The sequence below is a fragment of the Herpailurus yagouaroundi genome, unplaced genomic scaffold (assembly GCF_014898765.1).
Source record: "Herpailurus yagouaroundi ecotype Mexico unplaced genomic scaffold, PumYag 28, whole genome shotgun sequence".
Taxonomy (NCBI): domain Eukaryota; kingdom Metazoa; phylum Chordata; class Mammalia; order Carnivora; family Felidae; genus Herpailurus; species Herpailurus yagouaroundi.
Window position 1 is genome coordinate 109,105,115 of NW_024412376.1, and position 19,285 is coordinate 109,124,399.

At 36.8% G+C, this 19,285-nt stretch overlaps 1 protein-coding gene across 2 annotated transcripts in view; it reads left to right on the forward strand.

The window, feature by feature from the left end:
* The window catches only part of ANKRD17 (ankyrin repeat domain 17), a 163,354-nt gene that overhangs the window by 131,253 nt on the left and 12,816 nt on the right, over positions 1–19,285 (forward strand). For both annotated transcript variants that reach the window (XM_040481444.1, XM_040481441.1), the window contains 5 exons: positions 10,507–10,678; positions 12,097–12,544; positions 13,028–13,183; positions 15,383–15,532; positions 16,865–18,501. In XM_040481444.1, the coding sequence (XP_040337378.1) occupies positions 10,507–10,678; positions 12,097–12,544; positions 13,028–13,183; positions 15,383–15,532; positions 16,865–18,501 (2,563 nt within the window). The remainder of the gene's footprint in view (positions 1–10,506; positions 10,679–12,096; positions 12,545–13,027; positions 13,184–15,382; positions 15,533–16,864; positions 18,502–19,285) is intronic.

Consider the following 19,285-nt stretch of genomic DNA (forward strand, 5'->3'; position numbering starts at 1 on the left):
TTCAAATTGAATTATGACTATCTTCAATATCATTAAAAGAATTTTCTTTGTAATCAAATTAACTAAATTTTATTATAGGAATTGAATTCATCTGGAAGTCAGAAAACCTAGCCTCTAATAATCAAGTTGAGTCTTAACGAATGAATGATCTCTTAATCCCCATCCAAATTGATCTTTCACTGATCCTACACCTTGTAATTTGTTGCCAGCAGATTTATCAGAGTACCAAATGCATTACCAACACATAACCAACCAGTGAGTTACAGCCACTTGGTAGAATGTTTAATGAGTTCATTTTTTAAATGGATGATTTCTTTTGTACTTTTCTCTTGCAGGCAGAACAACATCATTCCCACCTATTCTCACGGGCAGTAAAATACTCCAAACAACATTTGGTTTTGACAATCCCATAGTTCCTTCTTTCTCCCCCTTCCTGTCAATAACTCTGCATTCTGGAATGTAATGCAAATAGTAATCACAGCAAGAAAAGAGTTGGTTGACATTGAATATTATGGAATACATATTCTGCCATATTTCATCTTTTTTAAAAAGGTTAAAAATGCTTCAGATTTAATATTACTGTTTAAATTTATAAAGGATATAGAGTGATAATTTTAATCTTTTTGATTTGAGTCAGCTCCTTTTTTATTATACTTGCTGACTTTGTTAAATTGTGTATTTCAACTTACATAAACAAAATATGAATTATTCTCAACATTTTATTCTAATTTATTTATTTTTTTTTAAGTTTATTTATTTTGAGAGAGAGAGAGACTGTGCATGCACGAGCAGGGAGAGGCAGAGAGAGAGCGGGAGAGAGAGAGAGAATCCTAAGCAGGCTCTGTGCTGTTACCACAGAGCTGGACTCAGGGCTCAGTCTCACAAACTGTGAGGCCATGACCTGAGCTAAAACCAAGAGCCAGATGCTTAACTGACTGAGCCACCCAGGCACCCCCATTTTGTTCTAATTTAAATGTGAAAATACACTATTATTTTTCAGAAAATATACTTAATACTGGAGGTTCTTCATTTTTTAAACTCTGGTTTAATTTCTGATCAAACAAATTCACTTTTTTGGTCATTTTGAAATTTTAATTTTTTTTAATGTTTATTTATTTTTGAGAGAGAGAAAGAGACACAGAGTGTGAGCAGGGGAGGGCCAGAGAGAGGGAGACACAGAATCACACCCAGAGCCCACTGGGGCTTGAACTCATGAACTGCGAGATCATGACCTGAGCCGAAGTCGGACGCTTAACCGACTGAGCCACCCAGGCGCCCCATCCATTTTGAAATTTTAAAACAACATGAGCACATTGAGAGGTAGATAGTTATTATAACTATTACTTGACCTGTTTTCATATTCAGTTTTATCTAATATTTAATGCCTCTTAAATACCGAGCAAAATAATAGGGCCAATTTGTATGATAAAATGTATTATTTTGGTCTTCTCACTAAAAAAAAGTATTACTCCCTTCCTCTTACAGACGGAGAAATTAAATCTATGGAAGTTAAATAACTTGATTAAGCTAGGGTAGGATTCGAACCCAGTTTTTTCCTTCCACATTCCCAGGGTCCCACTCATTCCTTAACTGACCATAACATACCTCTTAGTTCTTTTTAGTTCTTTCTTCCCAAAGTATTATAATATCCTGTTTTTCCATTACTCTCCTATTTTTGCACTAGAATTCTTCTGTTTCTAAGTTATATTATGATACTTACTGTTTCTTTTTGCATTTTTATCAAATCTAGAAAGCATCCTTTCTACAACTGAGACATAAAAATCTGTTTTTAAATAAAATCTTTAATTTCTTCATGCCTTTGGTACTTACACATTACATTAAATACATCTAGGGACTTAGTGCATACCTGTAGATTATAGAGACAGGAGACCATTTATAGGAGATATCTTTTTAAAGATACCTGTTCTCAGTCAACTTCAGTTTTTTTTTCTTTATTACAATAATGTGTTCAATTTAAACTGAAATATACATAAAGAAAAACATGTCACTATTGTAAGATAACTAAAGCTAAAAACCTGGCATGGTAACAAAGTCTGCACCTCTGCAATTACTTACAAAGTCTTTTAAGACTGTATGTGATATGCCCACCTATAATATTTCTTACACCTCTGATCTTATTTTTTTATTACTTTTGGTCACTTTGCTCCATCCATACAGACCATCCTCTTCTGCTCTTCCTGTGACTTCTGCCTTGAATGTCCCTTCATTTGCCTCTTATTTTAGTCTCCCTTCCACAAACACTCTTGCTACTTTTCTTCCCTTCTTTATTTTCACTCTGTAACGTTTGAAATGTATTTTATTTAGTTATCTTATTGGACTCTCTCTACCACTACAATGTATGCATCACAGAATGGTGCGTGGCATGTCATAGGCACTCAATAAATATTTCTTGAGCGAATGAATATTCACACATATGGAGATGTTGATACTTTTTATGAAAAAGGGTCATGTGAACGCATTGCTCTAATACTTCCTTTTTCCTCTCTCAGTAATTGATGGATATTGTCAGTTGTTAGTGATTTAAATAACTGTAGAATATATGCCATAGTAAGTTTGTTGCCAGTTTTTTGTCACTACAGGTAATGTTACTATAAAATCCTTATACATATTTCCTTATATTTTGGTGCTTTTATTTTTATAAAGTTTCTTCACTTGGGTCAATATATTTTAAATTTGATATACTTCCAAAATATTTTCCTACTGTTATCAGCAACACAGGTGTCATTTTCTTGATTTCTTTCCAACATTTCTTAACCTTGATGTTCCAAGAGCCTCAGATTTAAAGTAAGTCAAAAGGAACTGCTTTCAAATGTCACTGCATATTTTTCCATAATATTAAAACTCAAACTAATAAATAATTCTTAATCGTAAGTTAATTAGATGTAAATTGATTCTGCTGCATGCACTGATACTTTATAAACAATTTTGTATGGGGGCGGTGTAGAGATAAAATTCTAGATTACACAGGAGGTACGTCTCTCCTACGCCAGTATTTCTGTTTGAAAAATTATCAGATTGGTATCTGATAGGGTTTGGTTCACTTTTTTCACTTATTATTTATGTCTGGGAAAATACCTTTTTCTTTTTTTATTCTTTTGCCTTTTGAGACACAGTATATTCTGGCTCCACCATTTCTGATTTAAGAACATCTTGGAGTTGGTCTTGTCTGGTCCAAGTTGAATGTTCTATATAGGTAATTTATTGCTTGTATAATAGTGCTTCTCTGATCAACCTTTCTAATTTGAAAATTTTGGTTAATAGGTTTGTAAAAACTGCTGCTGAAAATACTGCCCATTATATTTATCAGATTCTCTTATCCTTGTTCAGTGAACATATATTTACTCAGCATTTATTATGTGGAAGAGTCCCTGCTTTGGAGCAGTTTAGCTGGTCAAACTGAGGACTTCTCTTGCAGTTAATTGCTTGCTCTCTTAGGAAATTAACAACTAGGTTATACTCATGGCTGTTGGTATCCTAGTGGATACTGTTGATCTGCATTTTTGATATATTTCTTTCACCCTTGCACTTTATTACTTATTGTTTCTCCCCCTATCTTTTTCCTTATAAACTTGCATTACCTATGTAGGGTGTAGTTTTACAATATTCCTGTTAGATATTTTCCATTGGGCTTTTTTGCCTATACCTGAAGCTTTTAATATGCCCATCCCATAATCTTAATTTTATACATTTCATTCTGTGATTATCTTTTCAGCTTTACTCCCTCTAGAATTCTACCTCCAACAATCCTGACAACCCTGCATACCAAAAAATTTAGGATTCACTTCTACCACCCTTCACTGTTCTTTACTCTTTCTTTTATTTCACTCCCACCTGTAGCCTAGTAACTAAATGTGTAGGAAAAAAACATTCACTTGATGACGAATTTTACTTTAAATGGGTGACAGTGAACCCTTTAATGCTACCTAATATACTGTGTTTCCCTAATTTCATTCATTCTCCCACTTATCAAGACCACTATTACTTTCTCTCCTTTATCCTCACTTCCAATACATCTGCTCCTTTATCTTCAACTAATGACCTTACATTTTACAGTGAGAAAACTGAGCATCAAAAGTAAACTGTCAGACTTTTCCCCACCCATTTCCCCATCCACCAATTTCTACCCATACTCTTCCTCCCAGTTACTAAATAAACTTTTTTGTAACCAGCCCCATCTGTTGAACTAGATCTGGTCACGCTTACTCAAAAACATTGTGGCAATTTTTTTCTCTTTGTCTTATATCATTTTTCCTCTTCTTGTGGATCATTCTCATCTTCATACAAGCTTATTTCTCCAGTCTCAAAAAACCTTTTGATTCCTCCACTCCCCGTCTCCAGTTTTCAGCTACAAACTCATCCCTTTGCTTCCCTTTGCAGCCAAACAATAACAGCAAACTCATCTATTTTGGCTCTTTCCAGTTCTTCCTTCGTTTTGAACGTACTCCTGTCAGGCTCGCACTCTCACAACTCCACCAAAACTATGCTTTTATGGTCTCCAGTGACTTTCATGTAGCCAAACCCAGTGCTCAGTGCTCTATCCTCATCTCATGGAGCCTAATAATACCTGACCTACTTCTTCACTTGACCTCCATTGCACTACACACTCTTGGTTTTTCTCTTCCCTCCCTGGATGTTCCTTCTGTGTCTTCTTTGCTACTTCCTCCTCTTTTCCTCTCTTAGTTGGCAAGCCCCTTGGCTCATTACATTATCATCTTTTTCCACTGGTTACCTCATCCTGCTTCTTAAATTTAAATAAATAACAGCTGATCCCAAAAATATATCTTTAGCACAGATATCTTCCCTAAACTCGTCTCATCTCCTGCTAGTTACTCAACATGTCCATTTGGATACCAATTAGACATCTCATACTTGTTTCCAATGTCAACTCCTAATCTTTGCCCACCCTAGAGCCACAACTCTGTCTTGGAACTGCTTATGCTAAAAGCCTTGAGGTCATTATTGATTCCTCTGTATCCTCCATTGTCTTAGAAAATCTTGTTACCTTTGCCTTATAACTGTATCTAGAATCCTAGTCTCTTTTCATCACTTCTCACCCTGGTTCAAGTCATTAATATCATCTCTTACCTGTATTACCCAGTAGTTATTTAACTGACCTCCCTGATTCCCATTGCTCAGCAGTCTATTCTCCATCCTCTTAAATCATTTAAATCAAATCTGACACTCTTGCTCAAAACCCTACAGCACTATTTCAGACTAAAAGATAAAGTCTTTGAGACACCAAGGTGATCAGACAGACCCTCTGATATTCTGTTGCAAAGTCATTTTTCTACTATTTTCAACCACAGGGGCCTGCTTGAACATACAGCTTATGTATTGGCTGTTCTCTTTGCCTGAAATATTTCAAATCTTTTAGATATTCACTTAAACTTTACCTTTGTGAGACTTAACACTGATTACCTATTTAAAATCAAACCCCCTTACCCCGTCCCCATATACATACTTCTCTTCCCCTTCTCCAGTATTATACATTGTACTTAACACCTTTTTGAAAACGAACATATTGTCATCTATGTGCCTCCCCCCAACTAAATGTTAGTTTTATAAGCTTCATGAGGGTAGGGATATTTTGTCTGGTTTACTGACTAGACCTAAAAGATTAGAACCATGCTTAGTATATAGCAGATTATCAATAGATTTTCCTTGGATCCTTCCCTTCCCTTCCCTTGAATACTCCTTGATCTCTTTTTCTGTTATTGGTGTCAGCACCTATGAGTCAGTAGTGAAATCTTGATATCACTTTCAGCTGCTCACTTAACCTTGCTTCCCGTTCACTACATCCATCAAATGAATTCATGTAGTAAATTAACTTAATCCAGCACCTGGCACATTTAAACCCTCTACATATCATCATCACCTTTAACTAAGCTTTGTCAGTCTCTGTTTCTTCCTTTCCTCTCAGTTATCACTCCTGATACCTGAAGTATCGCAGTAGGCTTAATAGTCTCCCTATATAAATAAATAGTTTTGCCTCCGTCACCTTTTGCCTTCATTTTAGTCTTTCTCCTTTCCAATGTAACTTTTCCACAGTTTCCATAGTTTTCTAATACATAGGTGGAATTGCGTTACACCCTTCTCAAAAACTTTCCGTCTGTCTTAGTTGTCTGCTTGGGAAAATCCAAACATTCGGGTCCTCCTAGCTTACTCCTCCAGGCTCATCACTCGCTATGGTTTTCTACTGCTCACATAACTTGTTCACTTTCATATATCCAAATTTGCAGATGGTTTCTCTTTAGTCTGGACTACTTCTTCTTCAATTCTTAAATTTTTACCTTAAAAAGCTTAACTCTCAAATATCACTTTGTTTCCTAAACCTCAATTAGAAATCACCAGTTAGTAGTGCCCTTTCCTTTTCCACAATAAGTTTATTCTACAACTTGACTCTTTTCTTCAAAGCCTCTACCCTTCCCCCACATATACTGAAAAACATACAGCAGTTCCCCAGTAAGTGAAGTGAGGTGCAGGTTTGTACCTTGTGAGAAAACAGAGGATGTAGGCTGAATTTCTAACCCTGTTTTCTGTACCTCCAGACTTTCTTAAGTCTTCATGGCTTATTCTGTTTTCATCTGTTCTCTTTGGGACCTTGCATCAGTTGTTACCACCTCCCCCATACTTTTTTATCTTTAGTGTCTACTGTTTAACTCCTACCTTCTGCCTGCAACTTAAGGTAATTATTATAATGAAACTTTACCTCAAATTTAGCATTTTGTTTTCCAGATATTTTAAGAGAATGATCTATGTCTTGTTCACTCTACTTTTTAAATTTTTTTTAATAATTTTTTTAATGTTTACTTATATTTGAGAAAGAGAGAGAAAGCACAAGTTGGGGTGGGGCAGACAGAGAGGGAGACATAGAATCCGAAGCAGACTCCAGGCTCTGAGCTGTCAGCACAGAGACCGACGCAGGGCTCGAACTCACGAACCGCGAGATCATGACCTGAGCCGGGGTCGGATGCCTAACCAACTGAGCCACCTGGCACCCTCTACTTTTAAAATTTTTAATCCTCAGAACCACTTACCTACTCCCTCACTACTGCAATGAACTAACTATAGCAGGGTTACCAGTGGCATCTCAACTGCCAAATCCTATTACTTATTTTCAGTTCTTATTGATACTTGTGATACTTACCAATGTTGATTACCTTCCTTCATAAAACTCTTCTCACTGAAGCCATTTTTCTCTTGATTGTCTTCCTCTGCCTGATTATGCCTTCCTAAAGTCTCATTTGCTCTTCCTTTTAAATATTGGATATGCCATATATATATATATATATATATATATATATATATACACACACACACACACATACACACACACACGCACATACACATAAATACATATTCATATAGTTAATAACTTTTTCCCTTTGGTGATCCACTAGTTTCATATACCTCCTGCAAACTTATGATGCCTCTTAATACATATGTATCTATCTTACCTAATTCTGCTTAATTTTTTAGAGCTTCATGCCTTTATTGGTTCTTTCACAGCCATAGTCTGAGATCTGTCCTTCAGAAAGAGTTTCCCTAGGACCTCTGAATTTGTGCCCCACTTTTTAGTGAGTCGAAAGGGTTAGTAGAATCTATGAGATTATCAAAATACTAGATAATACTTAGAATTTATAAGATGTAGAAAGGAGTAAATACCTTGCCTTTAGGGCTGAACTCTACTGTGAGTCTGATAATCTAGACTTACTGTTGTCAAAGGCTAGACATACTGTTGTCAAAGGGCCAGTCTCCACTGACTGAATTCTGTAAACCCTAAGGGCACTTGCATACCCAAGACCCAGCTACACCTACAAACTAGTCTACCTCAGCCCATCACCCCTACCCACATCTAGGCCAAATAGGTTTAGATGACTGCTTTCTGATTTAAAGCTCTCTATTCTTTTTTTTTTTTTTAATTTTTTTTTTTAACGTTTTATTTATTTTTGAGACAGGGAGAGACAGAACATGAACAGGGGAGGGTCAGAGAGAGGGAGACACAGAATCTGAAACAGGCTCCAGGCTCTGAGCTGTCAGCACAGAGCCCGATGCAGGGTTCCAACTCACGGACTGCAAGATCATGACCTGAGCCGAAGTCGGCCGCTTAACCGACTGAGCCACCCAGGCGCCCCTAAAGTTTTCTATTTTTTAGATAGTTCTATCCCCCTTGTTACAAGTCACAATGATCTCCTACCACTAGACAAATAAAAAATCCAGCAAAACCAAAAATCCATCCTTGGCTTAACCAGTGGGTTTCGCTTGTCATTTTGATCGCTCATAAGCCTTTCTCAAGGCTTTTCTGTACATACAGCCATGACACAGATAAAGTATGTTTTATTATTCCTAATTCTGAATTGGAGAGTTTTAATATATTTTTTAAATTTTTTTAATGTTTATTTTTGAGAGTGAGAGAGAGCGCAGAAGAGGCTTAATACATATTTATGGAAACGGTTGCTTTGAAAAGTTTTTTTGGCACATCCTTCACCCCACTTTCTACTCCTCCTTTTCCTCTTTAACTTAAGCTTATCTGACAAAGTCAGCTAGGCAGGCTAACCTCACTAGAGTTCAGCGGGGAGAATGCACGTTTTCCCAAGGGCAGGCAGCTAGCTCCATTAAAGCAAGGATTCAGTAAGCAGAGTCACACATGCTTACTTCCTTCTTTCAAACTCTCCAGTCAGATACTATTCCTCCTCCCATGTAATGATCTAAGGAATGAAGGTCAGCAATTTTTTCTTTCCAGTCCTTCTGCAAGGTCAAAAGCTCCTCTTTCACTTGTCTTCAGACTGAAGTTTGTGTGCTTCTGGAGGCCTAGCAAAACTTTCTAGGGCTACCATGCAGACAACTTTTGTATCTTTAACTTCCATTTGTATTCTTTCCTGAAATCCCTCTACCTGAGAAAGTAGCAGTGTTCTACAGAGTCTCCTTAATTATTTCCCTTTTCAGGAGCAAAAGATTTCTCTTCACCAGAGAGAATGTAATTATGGTGCACTGCCCCAGGGTGTAAAAACTTTCAAGGTGGACAGAAACTTTCAGGTACCTAACAGACATAATTTGAAACGACAGTAAAGTCCAGCAAAAGCAAAAACCTTAAAAAATTTAACAAAAATGAAATGATTTGTCTTTTGGGCTTATATTTGAGCTCTGGTTTCATTAGTTAGCATATTGTGACATTTTCCATAAATTGAGTGTCATTGTTTTGACACATATATTTAAATGTACACATAATACACAAAACACTAGATTATGGGCAGGGAGTACACAGTTTGAAAACATCTTTTAGAGGACAAGGAAAGAAAACAGTTTGAAGATGATTTTCTCACTTTATGAATCAAAGAGGAAAATTTAATTGTTAATGTCACTTATTAAGAGATGTTATACTTTTATTCTTACTCATTGTTTTGACTATGAAAGTAACACCATTAAGTGCCCACTTTCACAAATAGAAACAGGGTACAGTTATATAAAATTGAAAGCCACCATCTTTCTGCCACCCCTCCTCCAGGCTCACTTTAGAATAGTCATTAGCTTTCATTTGTATCCTCTTTGCCTTTTTCTCTATTTCTACAAACAGAGCCACATAACAGGTTCCCTTCCCAGTAAGTGAGATCATTGGACTGCCATGTGCATTCTTTTCTTCTAACCAGTGTAATTTGGGAGCATATTACCAAGTATAGGACACTTAAAAAAATTGTTTTCACTTTTTTTTATTTTGAGAAAATGTGCAAGCAGGGGAGGGGCCAAGAGAGGGGGAGAGAGATTCCCAAGCAGGCTCGGTGCTGATATAGCATAGAGCCCAATGCGGGGCTTAAACCCATGAACCATGAGATCATGACGTGAGGCACAATCAAGAGTCAAACACTTAACTGACTGAGACACCCAGCTGCTCCATTAATGGCTGCCTAGTATTTTGTGAATGTGTACTGTTGTTAATTTATTCCCCCCATTCTTGGCATTGATGGATTTACCTTGTTTCCATTTATTGCCACTATAATCAGCTCTGCAATAGAAATTATTTTTTCACTATGGTTATTTTATAGAATAAATTCTTTGGATAAGCAGTTTGTAATTTTAACAGGAGGCTTTTGAATTACCTTTCCTAAAATACAACTATTTATACCCACAGCAGTATAGGAAGGAACTCATTTTCCCAAACTTGTGTTGATCCATGATACCTTTTTTAATTTTGCAAAATTAGTGAATAAAACATGGTAACTTATTATTTTAATTTACATTTTTTAGTGATTGTGAAAGCTATGTATCTGTCATTTATCCATTTTAAAATTAGATTATCTTATATCATTAATTTGATCTTGACATTTAAAAATATTTTCTCTTTACAGCAATTCGACTATAATCTTGATTAAACAGTAAATTGAATTAGATGACTTTGAATTTTATGGTATTCTAGTTCTCTTATGATAAAATGACATTGTGTGACAACTTTTTTTACAAAGTAAATCTGTTTTATTTATCCTTTAATAGTTAAGAGAAGAAAGCCGGAGGCTGGCCTTGGCTGCCAAAAGAGAAAAGAGAAAGGAGAAGAGACGAAAGAAAAAGGAAGAGCAAAGAAGAAAACTAGAAGAAATCGAAGCCAAAAATAAAGAGAACTTTGAACTCCAAGCTGCTCAAGAAAAAGAAAAGCATAAAGTTGAAGGTATTTTCTCTAACTTACCATCTAATTTGATTTATGTAATACATTGTATTCAAAATGATATTTCCTTAAATATCAATAACTTAAGGTAAAAGTAGATTTCTGTCATTAGCCCTTAAGTATTGTGTGCTGTTTTCATTTATTGACTTCTCCCTAGCTTTTTATTGTGAAGAATTTCAGAGCTACAAATTGAAAGAATGATTAAATGAACACCTGAGTACCTTCTACCTAGATATTAAAAATAAAAATTTTACCATATTTGCTTTATTTTTTTTCTTTCTAAACATATGTGTATATTTTTTCTATGCTATCTGAATGTAAGTTGCAAACATCTTGACATTGTACCTATAAAACTTCAACACTTATCCTAGGGATGACATTTGCTTACATAATCACAATACCATTTATTATACCTACAAAATTAAGTGTAATTCCATAATATTGATAATCCTAAACATATTTAGAATTTTCTCAAACTGAGGGAGTTATTTTAACTGGATTCTAACGAAAAGATTATTTGATATTGAAAATATTGTGAGGAGAAACCACTGCCAGTAAGCCACCAAATATATACGTAGTGTGTGTGTGTTGTGTGTGTGTGTGTGTGTGTGTGTGTGTGTGTGTGTGTGTGTGTGTGATTTCTCTCTCCTCCAGCCTTTTATTTTGAAAAATTTCAAACTACAGAAAAGTTTATGGATTAGTATGATGAACACCTGTATGTCACCTGGATTCTTATAATATTTTTGGCACATTAGTTCAATTTGTTTTTTTTCCTTTCTTTTTGAATAGATTACATGTAAACTGGGCACCCCATGCAGAATCATCACTAAATACTTGAATATGTATTTCCCAGAAAAAGAACATTATTTTATATAACCACAATAACATTATTATACCTGAGAAATTTAATAATTATATAATATGTGATATACAGTAATTATTCACATTTCCCAAATTGTCCCCTAAATATTTTTCATAACTGCCTACTATGTATTGTTTAGGACTTAGCACAGAGAGGAGATCAATCATATCTATTTCATTACTAATGAATGCTGGAATGATTGATGACTTTACATCTAATTGTCATCTAATAGTCGCAAAGTAACTCCTGATTTTATTGTTCTTCAAGTGCTTAAAGCTAAATATATTCTATGGGGCTCCTTGGTGGGTCAGTCAGTTAAGCGTCCAACTTTGGCTCAGATCATGGTCTACGGTTTGCGGGTTCAAGCCCCGTATCAGTCTCTGTGTTGACAGCTCAGAGCCTGGATCCTGCTTTGGATTCTGTGTCTCCCTCTCTGCCCTTCCCTGGCTCGTGCTGTTCTCTCTCTCAAAAGTAAATAAACATTAAAAAAAAAAAAAAAAAAGCTAAATATATTTTGAATCACTTAGAACTGTCTAACTTGGTATTACTACTTTTACAGATGAGCCTGAAGTCTTGACAGAGCCTCCAAGTGCCACAACCACTACTACCATAGGTATATCTGCAACCTGGACAACTTTGGCAGGTTCCCATGGTAAAAGAAATAATACCATAACCACAACCAGTTCAAAGAGGAAAAACAGGAAAAATAAAATTACTCCAGAAAATGTTCAGATTATATTTGATGATCCACTACCAATCTCATATAGTCAGCCAGAGAAGGTAAATGGAGAGTCCAAGAGCAGCAGTACCAGCGAGAGTGGGGACAGTGATAACATGAGGATTTCCAGCTGCAGTGATGAAAGTAGTAACAGCAACAGCAGCCGAAAGAGTGACAATCATTCACCTGCTGTGGTGACTACCACGATGACCAGCAAGAAGCAGCCATCAGTTCTGGTTACATTTCCCAAAGAGGAGAGAAAATCTGTTTCTGGAAAGGCTTCAATAAAGTAAGTCCCAATTTTCACTTTTATTATTTATAGTATCATCATGAAATGCTTTGTTGCTGAATTTTTTAGTAAAGCAAGCAAATTAATTGGCAAAATAAGGGTTTGTCTTTGTGCTAAAGAAGTCACAGTTTCATTTTAATTGAAGAATAAGCTATTTTTTAAGTTTTGTGTTAATGAAAGATAAAATTATTTTTACTATGTAACTTCTTTATTTTAGTTGTTAAATTTAGCCCATGAAAAGTATTGACTATGGTTTCTCAGGGGTTATTACTGTAATTCATCTCTGCTAATTTTGACCTCATGATAGTATCTTCTTAAAAATTGTCTGTTCATATCATGCTACGTATTGAAAAGTGAAAAATAAGTTCTTCATTTGTTTACCGTACTTATTCCAAAATAAAAGAATAAAATTATGTAATAGATTGCCTCTATTATTTAAAACTCTATATTCTGTATTTAATGTATTTTTCCCCTCTGTTAAAGATTGTCAGAGACTATCAATGAAGTGACCAGTAATTCTCTGTCTACTTGCACAAAATCTGGTCCGTCTCCCCTTTCCTCTCCAAATGGGAAGTTAACAGTAGCAAGTCCTAAGCGTGGACAAAAGAGGGAAGAAGGATGGAAGGAAGTTGTAAGAAGGTGAGTGACTGTTCCTTGTTTTTCTCATTCTTTATATGTGAGATGTTGTTTACCTTACAGTTAGATTCCTCCAACTATTCCAAAGGTTGCAAAGAAACTGGTGGCCCTAGGCTGAATCTGAATCTAGCCAACAGAGATAGCCTATACCGTACTGTAGATGAGAAAAACAATTGGATATAAATGCTTTTAAAATTAGGAGATTTTACTTTAAAAAGTTACATAATTGCAGTATCTGCTTGACCCTAGGCATTTGCTGTCTGGTAGAAAACTAATGTAAATACTTTAAGGTGATAAATTGTGTTTCGAGTACTCAACTTGGTAATCTCAGAGCCCAGTATGTGGTATCTTTTACATACTTGTAAGTATTTGAAGAATGAATAAGTATTGGTTTTAAACTATTGTTGTTTGTAAACCACAGGATATCTTTATTTTAAGAATTTTAGGACTAAAATATTTGTTTATAGTTTGCTTGAAATTTTTAATGTTATGTATATTAAACAAGTAAAACAGTATCCCAGAAACTAAAAGGTCATAAGATCCCACAGAGGATGTATTGTAAATCTTTGATAACCTATTTTAAAGAACTTCCCACAAATTCCAACAAAAAATTACAGTTTTGAGTATTTGAATTATTTATTTATTTATTTATTTATTTATTTATTTATTTATTTCAACGTTTATTTATTTTTGGGACAGAGAGAGACAGAGCATGAACGGGGGAGGGGCAGAGAGAGAGGGAGACACAGAATCGGAAACAGGCTCCAGGCTCCGAGCCATCAGCCCAGAGCCTGACGCGGGGCTCGAACTCACGGACCGCAAGATCGTGACCTGGCTGAAGTCGGACGCTTAACCGACTGCGCCACCCAGGCGCCCCCAGTTTTGAGTATTTGAACTAAGAGCTGTGATGAACCAAACTTATTCCTATTAATCCCACAATGCACTGTATAGTTTTTTTTTCATATTTTTGACCAAACTCCCCACACCACCATCTCTATCTTCATCTCTGTCTCTCTCACATTCGTGCACATCGCACACGCACTCATTCACATACACACACTTCTTTTGTACTAACCAAAATCACAACATTAGAGTACTGTCTATACAAAAGTATGGTAACTCAGTTTTTCTCCATGTATTTTATATTGTGGTATACTAAGAAATTCTTAACTGGGGCGCCTGGGTGGCGCAGTCGGTTAAGCGTCCGACTTCAGCCAGGTCACGATCTCGCGGTCCATGAGTTCGAGCCCCGCGTCGGGCTCTGGGCTGATGGCTCAGAGCCTGGAGCCTGTTTCCAATTCTGTGTCTCCCTCTCTCTCTGCCCCTCCCCCGTTCATGCTCTGTCTCTCTCTGTCCCAAAAATAAATAAAATGTTGAAAAAAAAAAATTAAAAAAAAAAAAGAAATTCTTAACTAATTTGAAAGTAATGATCACTGACTTATTATTATTCCCTTCAAAGGAATTATTAAGTAACTTAGTTATGTATATAAAAGTACAGGGGTCATACCTTACCTTTTAAAAAATACAACATTTTAATTTAATATCTAATCTACCATTCTAAATAAATAATTTGCTTCTTCAATAAAGCATGGTTGGCTCATCTTCTGATGCCTCTAAAATAATACAAGGTAACAATGCATTTTTAATATCATCCTTTCAGTTATATACTAGAGAATAAAAAGAATGTGAGTCAAACACCCAGAAGTGCCCACAAGAAGTGTTACCTGTTTATTCAGGCTGGATTAGGTGCCCCAACCAGTGTATCTTCATGATACCTTATTGGAGCACTCATGGCATGATGTTCTTTTCCTACTTGGTATCTACATAGTCAGTCTATGTGGGCAGGAACCTATGTCTGTCTTATTTGCCATTAGTATTTGCACTAACACAGTGCATGTCTACATAGTATGTACTTTATAGATATTAACAAATGATGAAAGTCAAAAAACCAAACCATCTTTGGTAATGAGATGAGAAGCTATGATAAAAGCGCTTGCTTACGTGACCTCTCATTTTTTCTCTCTCCTGTCACTTAGTTGTCTTTTATCACCTAGAGTAAGAATAGATAGAAGAGGCTAACTCAACAATAATCTATTCTGTGTTTACAGAAATGTATTTTAGTAATCCTCTCTCCTCAATATTTTAATCATAACCACTGATATTAGTGATATATCTTAATTTACCTTTGCAACTTTTAAACAGGTCAAAGAAAGTATCTGTTCCATCAACTGTGATATCCAGAGTGATTGGAAGAGGAGGCTGTAATATTAATGCCATTCGGGAGTTCACTGGTGCACACATAGATATTGATAAGCAGAAAGACAAGACAGGAGACCGGATAATAACCATAAGGCAAAACTTTGTCTCTTTTGTTTTCTCCCTTTGTGTTTTACTGCATTATACTTTAATGACATACAAGCATTTGAGTTTTCACTGGAACTTTGTGTTTAATAGCATACTTTTTTTAAATGGGAATTTGATTAGTGTTTGAGAAGAAAACCTTTACAGTTTTTTTCTCTAATTCATATGCTCATGAAATATTTCAAAGGGCTCTAAAGAATTTTTCTTTTGTGAGTGTGTGACAGAGGCTTAGATAATCTTTTCCTTACATAAACTGTTCTTACAACATTCTTAAAATTTTATTCTGAGACTTTTTAAGAAGGAATAGGTTTCTTACCCATTTTAAGCAGTAGGTTTCCCTTTTGCCCTTAAATTAACTTTTGAGATTTACTATTCTGAGGTTGTATCCTTAGACTATGAGGTCAGTAATAGATTTAACTCTGAAATGGGTATTTGTCTTACATTGAAGATGTCTATACCTTAATCCCCTTTAAATAAAGATAGGATATTCTAAGAAATGATAAGTTTGGTTATGAAAGGCAGGTGCCCCTTAGGAGCTGATAGTTATATAGTCTACCTTTAAGGGAGGCAATTAGCCATCTCTATTTTGTATTTATTCTCCTATCTTGTTTTTCCCTTTCCTGGGATAGGTGGGTAGTCCCAACCTGCTTTATCTAGACAAGAGGGAAGCAGATACCTTCTATGAGTAATTTCCCCCTTAAGGTTTCCATAAGGCTTTCCTTGCAATCAAATGTTTTCCTGAAGATTTAACACTAGGGTTTGACCTGATGCCCATTGTTGGCCCTGTCAGGATTCCTCTCTCCTTCTGAGACATCTTTTCAGAGGAAGTATGAGAATCATTCTAATAGAGTTTAGTCAGAGGTGGGGGTCATAGATGGGGTCATCTTAGGTACCGGGACTTAAAATAAAACACTATTTTTTTACTCAGTTTTTTTTGTTGTTGTTCTTTGTTTACTTATATTGCTTTTAACATTGGCCAACTGTTTAATTATAGTGTTATGGATTACATAGGCTTTTAAGTGCAGTGGTTTTTCTAACTGTAATGCATTTTACGATGGGAAAATGACTTCTTAGTCTAAGGAAACAATAGCAAAATGCATTTTTGAAAAGTCGTTTACTATTCCTTTGAAAACTATAATGGCATACCAGGCCAGTTTATTGCTCTGTTTGCAGAATACCTCAAGAATAGTCAGAAAATTGCTGCCTAACCTTTGTTATTTGTTCTCTGTATGTATGTGTACACTCACACAAATGAATTTAGGCTATACCTATTAAAAAGGAGGGGAAATTGGACCTAACTTTTTCTTCTTGGTCAATTTACAGGGGTGGCACTGAATCAACAAGACAGGCAACTCAGTTGATCAATGCTCTGATCAAGGATCCAGACAAAGAAATTGATGAACTTATTCCAAAGAATCGTTTGAAAAGCTCCTCAGCAAATTCCAAAATAGGGTCATCAGCACCTACCACCACTGCTGCTAACAGTTCCTTAATGGGAATTAAAATGACGACTGTAGCTCTGTCATCAACATCTCAAACTGCCACAGCACTCACGGTGCCTGCAATTTCTTCTGCATCTACTCATAAAACCATTAAGAACCCAGTGAATAATGTGAGGCCTGGTTTTCCAGTTTCTCTTCCATTAGCATATCCTCCTCCACAGTTTGCACATGCTTTGCTTGCTGCTCAGACTTTCCAGCAGATCCGTCCACCAAGGTTGCCCATGACCCACTTTGGAGGTACTTTTCCACCAGCTCAATCCACTTGGGGTCCTTTTCCTGTCAGGCCTTTGAGCCCTGCCAGAGCTACTAACTCGCCTAAGCCTCACATGGTGCCTCGCCATAGCAATCAGAATAGCAGTGGTTCTCAGGTGAATTCAGCAGGTTCTTTAACTTCAAGTCCAACAACTACAACCAGTTCATCAGCTTCAACGGTGCCTGGTACATCTACAAATGGCAGTCCAAGTTCACCTTCTGTCAGAAGGCAGCTTTTTGTCACAGTTGTGAAGACATCCAATGCCACCACCACAACAGTCACAACCACAGCAAGCAACAACAGCACTGCACCCACAAATGCCACATATCCTATGCCTACTGCCAAAGAACACTACCCAGTATCATCCCCATCTTCCCCATCACCACCAGCCCAGTCAGGAGGGGTTTCTAGAAACAGCCCTTTGGATTGTGGAACAGCATCTCCAAATAAAGGGGCATCTTCCTCTGAACAGGAAGCAGGTAGTCCACCAGTAGTAGAAACAGCAAACAGTAGACTTTCAAACAGCAGCAGTTCTTCTGGGAGTTCATCAGTTCATTCTACTCAGCAACAACCTCCGGGATCTGTTTCTCAGGAGCCAAGACCACCTCTTCAGCAGTCTCAGGTTCCTCCCCCGGAAGTTAGAATGACTGTTCCTCCTTTAGCAACAACAAGTTCTGCTCCAGTGGCGGTGCCTTCTACTGCCCCAGTGACTTACCCTATGCCTCAGACACAAATGGGATGCTCCCAGCCTGCTCCTAAAATGGAAACCCCTGCTATTAGACCACCCTCTCATGGCACAACGGCCCCTCACAAGAATCCAGCTCCAGTGCAGAGTTCATCTGTTGCAGTCCTAAGTGTCAATCACATTAAAAGACCTCACAGTGTTCCCTCTTCTGTCCAGCTACCTTCAACCTTAAGTACACAAAGTGCTTGTCAAAATTCAGTACATCCAGCAAATAAGCCTATTGCTCCCAATTTCAGTGCCCCCTTACCATTTGGGCCCTTTAGCACATTGTTCGAAAACAGCCCTACTTCTGCTCATGCCTTCTGGGGAGGATCTGTTGTTTCATCTCAGTCAACGCCAGAATCTATGCTATCAGGAAAATCCTCATATTTGCCAAATTCAGATCCTTTACATCAGTCTGATACTTCCAAAGCTCCAGGTTTTAGACCACCATTACAGAGACCCGCTCCAAGTCCCTCAGGTGAGTTTGTATTTTCTAACATTCTGCAGCTGTTCCTTTATACAAGTGATAGGAAAACTCTTGGTCATTTTCTAATATTTTTATTCCATGAATGGGCCAGATAGAGATTGTTGTATTTAGTTCACTCAAATGCTGTTTTGAGTATTAGATGTATTCAGTATGGGTTTTTATATTTTAATTATTATTTTTTTTAAGTTTTTTATTTATTTTGAGAGAGACAGAAACAGCGCAAGTGGGGAAGGGGCAGAGAGAGCGAGAAAGAGAGAGAATGAATCCCAGGCAGGCTCTGTGCTGGCAGCACGGGGCTCGAACCCACAAAACCTTGAGATTATGACCTGAGCTGAAACCAAGAGTAAGACGCTCAACCGACTGAGCCACACAGGTGCTCCAAGTATGACGTTTTTTAAAAAAGTCTTTTTAGAAGCCACAGTGGACTTTATCTTGAATTTCCCACAGATAATTTTCTTCGTCAGATATATTTTTCTCTCTCAAAATAAAGCAGTCTTTTTTGATTTAATAAGTTAAAATTAAAAAAGGTTTATTTCAAAAAGTAATAAAGCTTTCTAAAATTTGATTTCATTTCTGTCTTTTTTGTTTTTAAAATAATGAGAAAAACAGGGGCATCTGGGTGGCTCAGTCAGTTGAGCGTCTCACTTTGGCTCAGGTCATGATCTCACCATCCATGCGTCTGGCTCTGTGCTGACAGCTCGGAGCCTGGAGCCTGTTTCAGATTCTGTGTCTCCCTCTCTCTCTGTCCCTCCCCCACTCATGCTCTGTCTCTTTC